Here is an 11,559-nt window from a genome sequence, read left to right as displayed (position 1 = left end):
TTAGCACGCAGAGAAGATGGCAGGTTGACTCAACACTCTCCCTCTCACACAAACTTAATCCCCAGATTTAAGTACCTTAAGGCGGTAGTTGGTGGACACAACATTAGGAAAACACGAGAAAATAACCACAGAGAGCAATGATGCCACTAATGCCAACTCGCCTAGCCTAGCCGCTGAAGCTTGCCTACTAGCTAGTATCCACAACGAAATTAAGGCAATCTGCACTGATGTGAAGAGTGAGCTATACTCAGTCTGATCTATGCTGAAATAATTGTCAAAAATGCATTTATGAGATTCCTGAAGGTGAGGAAAGAACTTTGTGGTCACATTTCTGGGGTTGGAGCTGGCCAATGTTCAGCCTGTCCTGTAAATATAGCGCTGCCACAGACCTTTGGGTCCGACTGCCTGGGGATGCCCCGCCAAGGTTCCTAATAATTAATTTCCAGGAGCTTAAATTTACAGAACAGCTCCTGTCATCTGCTGGGAAGAAAAAGGAAGTTTTTTACAAAGACGCAAGAGTTTATGCAGGACTAAGAAGAGTGCTCAAAGAGAAGGACATGCAGTTCCAGGCCCCCCCACCAGCAAAGCTGAAGGTGTTTCTGGATGCTGGAACCAGGATTTATAACGATGCAAGAAAAGCAGCGGATGATCTGCAGGAAAGAGGGTTCCCCATTGACCAAGGCAAGCACAGCTCAGCTCCGAGACCTCACAGCACAGCATGAGAGAGGGCTGGAGACAAGCATCATCAGCAAGCCTCCCGCCCAGAACAGATACAAGAGAAACTGCGCATTTTCCACCACAAACCACAGGAGAAGTGATGTTAACACCAGGATCTAAATGTGGCTGAACCCCTTCAGCCACATCAAGTGACTTGATGATTAATAAATTACTTGTAACAACTGCAATCCTCTTCTCCCTCATATTGTACTCTGCCTTAAACAATGACGTTTAGATAAGCAGTTTTGTTGATAGTGGGAGTGGCCCAGTGGAATGTCTGCCATAGTAACAGAGCATTATGTCATTTAAAGTCACTGTTGTGACTTCAGAGCGGGGGCCCTTTTGCTAAGATGGCTCTCCCCCTCACTTCTTAGGAGTGTACAAGTTCTCCTGTGGAAGTCAACTTCTTGTATTCTCATTGTGTTCTATATTATTCATATTCCACCACTTCTTTTTACTTATGTTCAAGGGTAATATATTTGAGGTTGCAACAGGCCATTATTTTTTACAAAGAAACAAAGCGAATGGACTATCAAGAATATAAGATAACACTGAATGTGACTGGATTACACAACCCAGTGAAAAGAAGCAAATTTATTACCAAAATTAAAAGGGAAAATATTCAAGTCGCTTTTTGGCAAGAGACATCTCTCTTACTCAGAACACGAAAAACTAAAAAAAAAAAGATGGATTTGAGAAAACTTTCTTTTCCTCTCACAAATCTGGGCATAGGAGAGGAGTGGCAATTTTACTCTCCTTCAAATTTGTTTCGGCTAACTGCACAAATTAAAGACAAGGAAGGTCGCTATATAGTAGTCAAAGGCAAGATAGAGCATAAAGAAGACAACTGGCTAAATGTATATATGCCACCAGGACGACAGATTATTGAATTTAAAAAAAATATTTGACTTAACCTTAGTCATACCATCTGGTCTAGATAAGCGATTTAGGTAGTGAGCACAAAATGGTATAACAGCCTATTGCGCTATTACTGACGAGGACAGCCCTTGAGTCCTTCATCAATATCTCTAAATCTTACAGATTGGGAAGAGAGGATAACTTCAGATACTTCCAGGTCAGCGATTACTTCAACGAGGAAATCAAACAGACAATAGGGACTCCAATCTGATCAGAATATTTACTGACGCATAAAAGGCTACAAACAGAAAAGATTTAATATTACACATCTATAAAAGACTATAAAAAGACAATAAAAGACAGCCACTAAAAGTTGTTCAATATATTCTTTGCTCATTTTGACTTAATTGGTTGCTTTATGTGTGCATGTCTATATGTCACAAATTATGTTACTAGCTGCTTTAATGCATGTAAGCAACAATGCATTGTTGCTCCACTCTTTTGCCAAGCAATACACTTTTGGTGCTTTTATGGTTGTGATACAACCAGTTCAAATTTTTCTCAACGTCATTCACTGTTTCAACAGTACCACAACACGGAGTGATTACTGCGGAGAGACTTTGTCCAGTTTGTTGTGTTATGAGTGACTCAGAGTTGGTGTTTAGCCAGAAGTTGGTACCCACCTTGTGATTCAGATGGAAATAGTTTGACATTGCATTCATGGAGTTAAATATTTTAGCTGGCCTTTTAATAATTCTGAATAAATGAATTAATCTTTTCACAGAGTTTATTTATTGTTAATTTCTATACAAAAGAATAAAAGGTAGACAAAAAAAAAAAAACAAAAAAAAAAAAAAACGTATGGCACTGGTGGATGTTACTGGGTTTTACACATGTCCTCTTGTTTTGGAGACTGAGGCCACCATTCCTCCTGCTTGGCTGCACCTAGAGCACCATCTGCAACAAAACACACTTATCAGACCATCCTACACTGCACGTCCACGTCCTTTGTGGACGGGTTACAATGCTGAAATCAATATATTTCCCATGTTTTACACAGGGGTATAAAACATATACATACATACATATATATACACATACATATATATATGTACATATATATGTATATATATGTACATATATACATATATATACACATATACATATATATACATATACATACATATATATACGTACATATATACATATATATACATATACATACATATATATATACACACACATATATATACATATACATACATATACATATATATATATATATATATCCCGAAATGTATTAAAGCGCAATGAGTGAATGACTCCTCAAAGGTGGGGGGGGGGGGGGTAATTTTATCAATCGAGGAAGTTGTGCATCATTCATAATTTATGGCTGAGTAGAAGACTCATCAACCATATTTTCTGTGAATATAGCCCTTCAAACAGTGAGTTTGCAGCAGTTACCGTTATCTGCAGCTGGAGCATCAGGAACATGGGAGACCTCTAGAAGAAACAATTTTGGTCTAAAAGGTGTTCACATTGTCTCATGGGAAAATGTCAAATGTATGGGAACTATGGAGGTCTCTTACCTGGGATGGTGCCAAGGCTGGAATTGTCAAAGAACTGCTTGGGACAGGTTCTGGACAGAAACTCTGAGCTCCCACCCAAATCAAAGAATATGCTTTTGGGTGAGTCAAGGTTTCTGGGAGAGTCCAGGATCTTCTTGGGGGTAACCAGGAACTTTTTAGGTGAGCTGATGATGATGGAGTCTGAAGTGAGTGGAAGGCCCTGCTTTCTGGGAGTGCAGGGGGATGAAGGCCCACCTGCTTCAGGTTTGCTCTTGTCCTTAAGTTTGATGGCTCTGTTCTTCCACTTGTTGAGGTCTGCCTGCTGAGAGGACACCAAGCTCCAGAGACAAATGGATGCATGTCAGAACAGGACCAAAAGCACATGTATAAGAGGAGTACAACACCCAGACAGTCTTACTTTTCCAGTTCAGATATTTTCCCTTGAAGCTGCTTGACCTCTTCCACCATCTTATTCTTCTCAAGCAGGATGCTACTTTTGATCAACAAACCTCTGGGGTTGGTCAGTTTAGCATGAAGATCCTCACCCTGCAGGACTGAATTCAAAACCACTACATTAGCGTTACTGTCAGAAAGACTCAGACTCACAGCTGAACTGAATGTGGTAAAGGAGAGATCCGACTTCTCTACTTGACAACAATCAATTGTATAATGAAAGAAACACACACTGCCCACTTACATGACTCTTCTTGCTGCTGTGTTCTCCTCAAGGTTTCCTTCATCCTCCGCAATGAATCATCTTTTTCTTGCAGCACTGTAGTCATTCTTTGGATCCTGCCAAGAACAACGTGAATCACAAACAAACCTTCCTCTTAGTGTGATTCTATAAGTGAGACAAGAGCAAACATGATTAAAAAGAATCCTAAACGCACTTACTCTTGTTGATGCTTGTCAAATGCTGAATTCAGTTCAACCTCCTTTTTGAACTGTTTATTTTGGAGTTTTTCCAGCTCAGCTGCATTTTTCTGATACAGGAAAACAAAACACAAAACAAAACTAAATTCTCAGCTTTGGAAACAGAAAAAAAACAAAAACTAATGACTAATGCAAAATGTCTGAGCATCACATCAGATGATTTCTACAAGGCTTTCAAAGATAAGATGCTCTGATGACCTGATGGTCTTTAGGCTAACCTCAGATTCCTGCAACTTGCTCTTCAAGGTCTGGATAATGTTTTCCTTTTCCTCCAGATGTGTACGACTGTCCTGCAGCTCAGTTTGCAGTAGCTGTGTGGCCTGCTTATGGTTGGACAGCCTGTGGTTGGCATTAATCTGAGCCTCCTCCAGCTGTTCATTCTGAAAACACAGAGCCTGAAAAACAAAGAAATATCTGTCACCAGCTGATGATCAACAGGCTCCTAATCAGGCCATTTAGAGATGAAACAAGAAGCACAGCAAGGCAAGACAGAAGCAAGGAAAAATAATATGTCAGTCTGTCATTGTCATAGTTTTCTTGAAACCTTAATGTCCTTTTCATTTAAATTATTATTTTTTTTCCTCTGGCTCCACATGAAACTGATAGAATATACTTATATATCATTTTTACTAATACTAATGTCTGAAATTACTACCTCAGTCCCTATGTCAATGTTCATATCAAACAAGTTGCCGTATGTGACAGCTTGTGTAATATTGCTGGTATGATGTCAAAATTACAGCAACAGTAGCTGTTACATGTGGGTGTCTCATGCGCAAAAAAAACAAAACAAAAACACACACACACACACACACACACACACAATATGGCAAATCTGTAGATGACACGGAACCACTGATGCAAAATGGAAACAAAGACTGACAGAATTCAGAACAGACACAGCAGCTCTAGTGTCTGTGTTAGACTTCCATCTCTAAGTACACACAAACTTTGTTAACATCAGCTTTATTCTTGAAACAACACCTTTTAATTGTCAACTAATGAGTAGTTATCTGTTGAGTGGAGAGTACATCTCTCTATGGAAAGAGATTTATTATAAAATGAGGCCAATGGTCTGACAACTTGTCCTGCTCTATATTCAATGAATAACCAACACTGCACCTTAAATATCAATTCCCTAAAAGCACTGGGATAGTTTATTATATATGATTGCAACCCTCCTCTTATCCTCAAATGTAACAATTAACAATCACATTTAATCATTGGGGTCAAATTGACCCCAGGGATATCTACCTCCAAAAGTAATTTAAATTATTGACCAAGTTTCTGTATCAGGGACTTTGTTTTAATCATTGATACATAAATAATCTCTTGATAATGAAAATTTCCTGTAGCTCCACGAACAGGCCAAACTTTCAAAGTAGAAAGAATGCATCTAGAAAAGAAGAATCTTTTCAGATTTACTGACCACATTAATGACCACAAAAGGATGAACCCAATTGGTCTTGGTGACTCTTTGACCTATCATTTGCTTATTTCTATAGGAACATAGTTGTCGTCAGTCATCAGAAAATCTCATTAAGTCAAATTGACCCCAGAGCAAAACTAGCTGTATTTACATGGACACAAGTAATCAGATTAAAAGCATGACCAGAATGAAAATGCTTCATGTAAACCAAACGGCCAATCGGAAGATTCTGACCTGACCACACCTCAAAAGGGATCAAAATTCCAATCGAGATGGGTGGGTTGTAAACACTTACCAATGTTAGAAGTTATCTTATCTATAAATGTTACGCCAGCCCAATGTCAACAAAACGTATTTACGCCTTTACTACAGCTAGTGGAAGACATGGCGCGAGTTAAACAGAACTGGTCTGTGTCAGACACAAACATGAAACAGTGTTTGTTTGCATCAGAAGTAACTTCTACTACTGCTTCCTAAATGTCAGACAAGTGTGCATGTTCAAACATGAGATGCCTGTAAACAAAAGTCACGATCAGATCTATTTTTTTGGGTCCATGTAAACAGTAATGCTCTGATCCAAACTGTAATCAGATCGAAGAAATTTTGCGCATGTAAACATAGCTACTCATACGTGCAAAATGTTTACAGAAAATTGAAAAAATATCATTAGAATTTTCTGCTCAGTTGTCCCCCTCAAATTTGGAAATGTCATGAAATATGAAGCCAAAAAAAAATAAAATAAAATAAAATAAAATAAACTACATTTTTTGAACAATAAACATTGTATAGGGTCAAATTGACCCAAAGGTTGACTGGGGGATTAAATTAATAAAATCTGGATGGCATTACATTGGCCTCCAGCTCCATTGTAAGAAATCTTGGAGTAACTTTTGACCAGGACATGTCCTGTGTCCCTCACATAAAACAGGTCTGTAGGGAAGCTTTCTTCAACGAGCGAAACATTAGGAAAAATCTGAGATATCCTGTCTCAAGTGGATGCAGAAAAATTAGTCCATGCATTCGTAACTTCTAGGCTGGACTACTGTAACTCATTACTATCTGGATGTCGAAACAAACCTCTGAAAGGCCTTCAGTAGATTCAGAATGCTGCTGCACAAATATTAACAGGAACTAGGAAAAGAGATTGCATCTCTCTTGTGTTAGCTGCCGGTAAAATACAGAATATTTTTAGAATTTAATTTATTAGAATTTTGCTTAGTAGAATTTAAAATCCTTCTGTTAACATATAAAGCTCTTAATGGCCAAGCAAGATCTGTTAGGTCTCTTTAAATCATTTTATAAAGAGTTTGGTCTAGACCTGCTCTATATAGATTATATAGATTTGGCGCTATATAAATAAATCAGATTTGATTTGATATCCTCTAGGTTTCTCACTTGTGATGTCCTAGGATTCAAGCTCCCAGAATGCATGTAGCTGTTTGTCAATCTGTGCATCCTCACTGAGCTGAATGTGCATACAAGCAGTTACTTAGATGCTGGACACTGCTACTGGGCCATGTGAGTTGGAGACCTCGCTTTGTCATCTCTTTCTGATTTTGTTTGATTGTTCAGTTTTTCTGTCTTCTCTTGTAATTTAAGTATCATTAAAAAGAGTGAAGATCACTATTATTCTTGATCAACTATACTGATCGAGACTAATAGTGATAAGCTTCTCGTGTGTGATCTCCATGCTGCTGGCAAGCTAAGCTAGCCTAGGACAAGAGCAGTTTGCACAGCTACAGTGTTTTCCTGCTCTGGTGTACAACAGCTTAATCTTGATGAGCGCTTCTTAGGTCTTAAGTCACTTCAGCAAATAAGGTAGATCAAAAGATTTTCAGAACATTAGACCATGAGACTGGGCCCAGAGAGAAGAACAGGAAATTCAATAGCTAACAAATAAAAGCAAAACATACTATGACTTTTTCTTGGGTTTGTTGGAGCTGAAGAACAAGTTGCTGGTTGTCCTTCAGCAGAGAGTCCTCTGTATTCAGAAAAGCTCCCTCCAGTGCCTGTAGCAGACTATGGCTCTTACGCTTCTCTTCAGTGAGCTGAGAATAAGCCTCAACCTCCAGCTGTTTCAGCTCTTCAAAGACACCACTGTGTTCACCAATTATGGCCTGCACATGGGACACACAACACATTAGACAATCATGCTGCAGCAATTACTTGTCAGTTATAGAAAACCATGACAAGTTGTTATCAGCTCAATCATATGAACCCTCTCAAACATATTCCCCGGAGTCACAACGGGGGAAAAAAAAATATCTAGATTTTAAAGTACAAATTGCATTTGTATATCTGAGTGTAGACTTGTCAGATTAATTTACGTGTCTCAGGGAAAGACGCACTTGTAGTAAAAGAGTTGGTCATTGGTGGTTTGTTAGCTCTTTTCCCATGTAGTGGTTTAAGGCAAATACAAAAATTCTTTTATCTGGATTCCCTACAAAACTGTCTTCAGCACTGTAGAGTAACCAACAGAACCTGTCTGTGGATGAGATGCTTATGAAACTCCTACCTGCAAAGTGGTCTTCTTGCTGTCTACAACTGCAGACCTGCGCTCCAGCTCCTGACTTAAGATGGTGTCCAGCCGGTTGAAGCTGATTGGCTGGGTGGTAAACACTACCTGTATCTGCTCCTTGAATCTCTCCCTATCTCTGATCTCAGCTGCCAGCTCACTTGGATAAGATCTTATATTGGCCCAAAGCTTCTCCAGGATCCCAGCCATTTTCTACAAAACCAAAAGAGTGGTAAAAGCTTTAGCAAAGTAATGTAGGCAAGATCAGGTATTCTGCATCACAGAAGGTTTGATAAAATGACAGTAATCTGTGCATCACTGAATCCTCCTACTGCTCATGGACTCATGGATCCAGATGGTTTGAGGTCTAAGCTTTGGAAAAGGCTGAAGGAGTTCTCACTTGCTGGTAGAGCTGCCTCTTGTCAAGCAGCTCAGTCAGTCTGTGTTCCCACAGTGTGCTGAAGTCCTCAGTTCTGACAGAAAAGCTTGGAGTCTGTGCTCTGCACAGAAGCAAATCCTGCAGCCTCCTCTCTTCAAATACAGCCAAATCTTTCTTCACCAGCTCCTCAAACAGGTTCCTGTAGCCCCGGGCTTTACATTGTAGGTGCACCTGGGGAACAGGCAGCATTGGTATCCAGGTTACCATCTGATCAAAAGCACAAAACTTTTTTGAAACTTCAAATGGGGGAGAAAAAAAAAAAGTAGATTTTTACTGTTATGTTTCCCAGACTCTGAATTGACTCAAGTCCCAGCTGACAGACAGTGCTGTAGGATATCATGGTGGGTTTGGGAAGAGAGGTCAGATGATGAGGCTTCAGGTAACACTGCACTCTCAGGGCCTTGTCCAGGGGTGTGGCAGTATACTTGGAACATGTATCAATAAAGTGCTTGAAACCGCTGAAGAACTCCTGTAATGATATCAGGTCATATATGGTTATACATGTTAAACTTCAGGTTCCTTTATCATCAGTTGCTGGTTCAGCTCACCAATTGAGCAGTGACTGCTAAACCTGGGAAGATACCTACTAACGATGTGCTAATTGGCTCTGATGTAATCCAGATGAGCATGAGAGGGCAACAATATTCTTACCTAACTCAAGAGAGTGAATGTGCCTGCTGCACTAGTTCAGGCCTTTGACAGTAAATACTTGGACTTACTTCCTGTTGCAGCCTAGCATCTTGCTCTCCACTCTTGGACTGCTGCAACAGGTTCAGCTGCTTTTGCTGGATGGCTGAGATCTTGAGTAGGAGGAGAGTATAAATTAACAGATGTGGTTGTTTAAATAACAGCTGCTGGACAAGCAACCACAATCACTCTAAACTGCAAAAAGATACCATCTCCATCTTGACGTCCAGCTCTGCACTAAGCTGCAGCTTTTCCTGTCCCAGTCCTTCCAGCGTCTCCTTCAGCTGATCTCTCTCCTGAGTGAGAGAGGTCACTCTGCAGAGCAGCTTCTCCAGCTCATCTGTGGAGCTGTGAGCGCTGTCCTCTTTCTCGGCACGTAGACTGTCTCTTTCTGCTTCAGTGTACTCCAATTTGTCAGTTAAAATTCTCATCTGTTATGAAAGAAAAAATTCAAAGTATCATTGAAAGATCTATTCAATTCCATCTTAAAAAGGTAGTTATCCACACATCCTATTGCAGCTGTTTTTGTACTTGCAAAATATATGCAGCTATGCAATGGCTGCTGTTTAATAGAAGTGAAGTTATCCCTCACAAACCTCAGTGTGCAGAATCTCCATCTTGTCGTCCTGTTCAACTCTGAGCTGTACTTTCTCCTGTCTGAGTCCCTCCAGCGTCTCCTGCAGCTGATCTCTCTCCTGAGTGAGAGAGGTCACTCTGCAGAGCAGCTTCTCCAGCTCATCTGTGGAACTGTGAGTGCTGTCCTCTTTCTCGGCACGTAGACTGTCTCTTTCTGCTTCAGTGTACTCCAATTTGTCAGTTAAAATTCTCATCTGTTATGAAAGAAAAAATTCAAAGTATCATTGAAAGATCTATTCAATTCCACACATCCTATTGCAGCCGTTTTTGTACTTGCAAAATATATGCAGCTATGCAATGGCTGCTGTTTAATAGAAGTGAAGTTATCCCTCACAAACCTCAGTGTGCAGAATCTCCATCTTGTCGTCCTGTTCAACTCTGAGCTGTACTTTCTCCTGTCTGAGTCCCTCCAGCGTCTCCTGCAGCTGATCTCTCTCCTGAGTGAGAGAGGTCACTCTGCAGAGCAGCTTCTCCAGCTCATCTGTGGAACTGTGAGTGCTGTCCTCTTTCTCGGCACGTAGACTGTCTCTTTCTGCTTCAGTGTACTCCAATTTGTCAGTTAAAATTCTCATCTGTTATGAAAGAAAAAATTCAAAGTATCATTGAAAGATCTATTCAATTCCATCTTAAAAAAGGTAGTTATCCACACATCCTATTGCAGCTGTTTTTGTACTTGCAAAATATATGCAGCTATGCAATGGCTGCTGTTTAATAGAAGTGAAGTTATCCCTCACAAACCTCAGTGTGCAGAATCTCCATCTTGTCGTCCTGTTCAACTCTGAGCTGTACTTTCTCCTGTCTGAGTCCCTCCAGCGTCTCCTGCAGCTGATCTCTCTCCTGAGTGAGAGAGGTCACTCTGCAGAGCAGCTTCTCCAGCTCATCTGTGGAACTGTGAGTGCTGTCCTCTTTCTCGGCACGTAGACTGTCTCTTTCTGCTTCAGTGTACTCCAATTTGTCAGTTAAAATTCTCATCTGTTATGAAAGAAAAAATTCAAAGTATCATTGAAAGATCTATTCAATTCCACACATCCTATTGCAGCCGTTTTTGTACTTGCAAAATATATGCAGCTATGCAATGGCTGCTGTTTAATAGAAGTGAAGTTATCCCTCACAAACCTCAGTGTGCAGAATCTCCATCTTGTCGTCCTGTTCAACTCTGAGCTGTACTTTCTCCTGTCTGAGTCCCTCCAGCGTCTCCTGCAGCTGATCTCTCTCCTGAGTGAGAGAGGTCACTCTGCAGAGCAGCTTCTCCAGCTCATCTGTGGAACTGTGAGTGCTGTCCTCTTTCTCGGCACGTAGACTGTCTCTTTCTGCTTCAGTGTACTCCAATTTGTCAGTTAAAATTCTCATCTGTTATGAAAGAAAAAATTCAAAGTATCATTGAAAGATCTATTCAATTCCACACATCCTATTGCAGCCGTTTTTGTACTTGCAAAATATATGCAGCTATGCAATGGCTGCTGTTTAATAGAAGTGAAGTTATCCCTCACAAACCTCAGTGTGCAGAATCTCCATCTTGTCGTCCTGTTCAACTCTGAGCTGTACTTTCTCCTGTCTGAGTCCCTCCAGCGTCTCCTGCAGCTGATCTCTCTCCTGAGTGAGAGAGGTCACTCTGCAGAGCAGCTTCTCCAGCTCATCTGTGGAACTGTGAGTGCTGTCCTCTTTCTCGGCACGTAGACTGTCTCTTTCTGCTTCAGTGTACTCCAATTTGTCAGTTAAAATTCTCATCTGTTATGAAAGAAAAAATTCAAAGTATCATTGAAAGATCTATTCAATT

At 40.3% G+C, this 11,559-nt stretch overlaps 1 protein-coding gene across 5 annotated transcripts in view; it reads right to left on the bottom strand.

Annotated features, from left to right (window-relative positions):
• Positions 1–1,864: 1,864 nt before the first annotated feature.
• cenpe (centromere protein E) overlaps positions 1,865–11,559 on the bottom strand; it is a 29,630-nt gene continuing 19,935 nt past the window's right edge. For 4 of the 5 annotated variants that reach the window (XM_029497161.1, XM_029497164.1, XM_029497163.1 and 1 more), the window contains exons 35-52: positions 11,277–11,510; positions 10,899–11,132; positions 10,521–10,754; positions 10,121–10,354; positions 9,743–9,976; positions 9,356–9,577; positions 9,179–9,259; positions 8,734–8,928; positions 8,421–8,630; positions 8,021–8,233; positions 7,419–7,622; positions 4,295–4,471; positions 4,038–4,126; positions 3,841–3,935; positions 3,562–3,697; positions 3,165–3,481; positions 3,040–3,078; positions 1,865–2,532 (exon numbers count right to left, since the gene is read on the bottom strand). In XM_029497161.1, coding sequence (XP_029353021.1) covers positions 2,453–2,532; positions 3,040–3,078; positions 3,165–3,481; positions 3,562–3,697; positions 3,841–3,935; positions 4,038–4,126; positions 4,295–4,471; positions 7,419–7,622; positions 8,021–8,233; positions 8,421–8,630; positions 8,734–8,928; positions 9,179–9,259; positions 9,356–9,577; positions 9,743–9,976; positions 10,121–10,354; positions 10,521–10,754; positions 10,899–11,132; positions 11,277–11,510 — 3,228 coding nt within the window. In that variant the 3' untranslated portion in view covers positions 1,865–2,452. The remainder of the gene's footprint in view (positions 2,533–3,039; positions 3,079–3,164; positions 3,482–3,561; positions 3,698–3,840; positions 3,936–4,037; positions 4,127–4,294; positions 4,472–7,418; positions 7,623–8,020; positions 8,234–8,420; positions 8,631–8,733; positions 8,929–9,178; positions 9,260–9,355; positions 9,578–9,742; positions 9,977–10,120; positions 10,355–10,520; positions 10,755–10,898; positions 11,133–11,276; positions 11,511–11,559) is intronic. The other variant, XM_029497165.1, reaches the window with a different exon arrangement.

This window comes from Echeneis naucrates, chromosome 24 (assembly GCF_900963305.1).
Source record: "Echeneis naucrates chromosome 24, fEcheNa1.1, whole genome shotgun sequence".
Lineage (NCBI taxonomy): Eukaryota > Metazoa > Chordata > Actinopteri > Carangiformes > Echeneidae > Echeneis > Echeneis naucrates.
The sequence above is the reverse complement of the archived record's forward strand: the minus strand, read 5'-3'. Positions and strand labels throughout refer to the sequence as shown.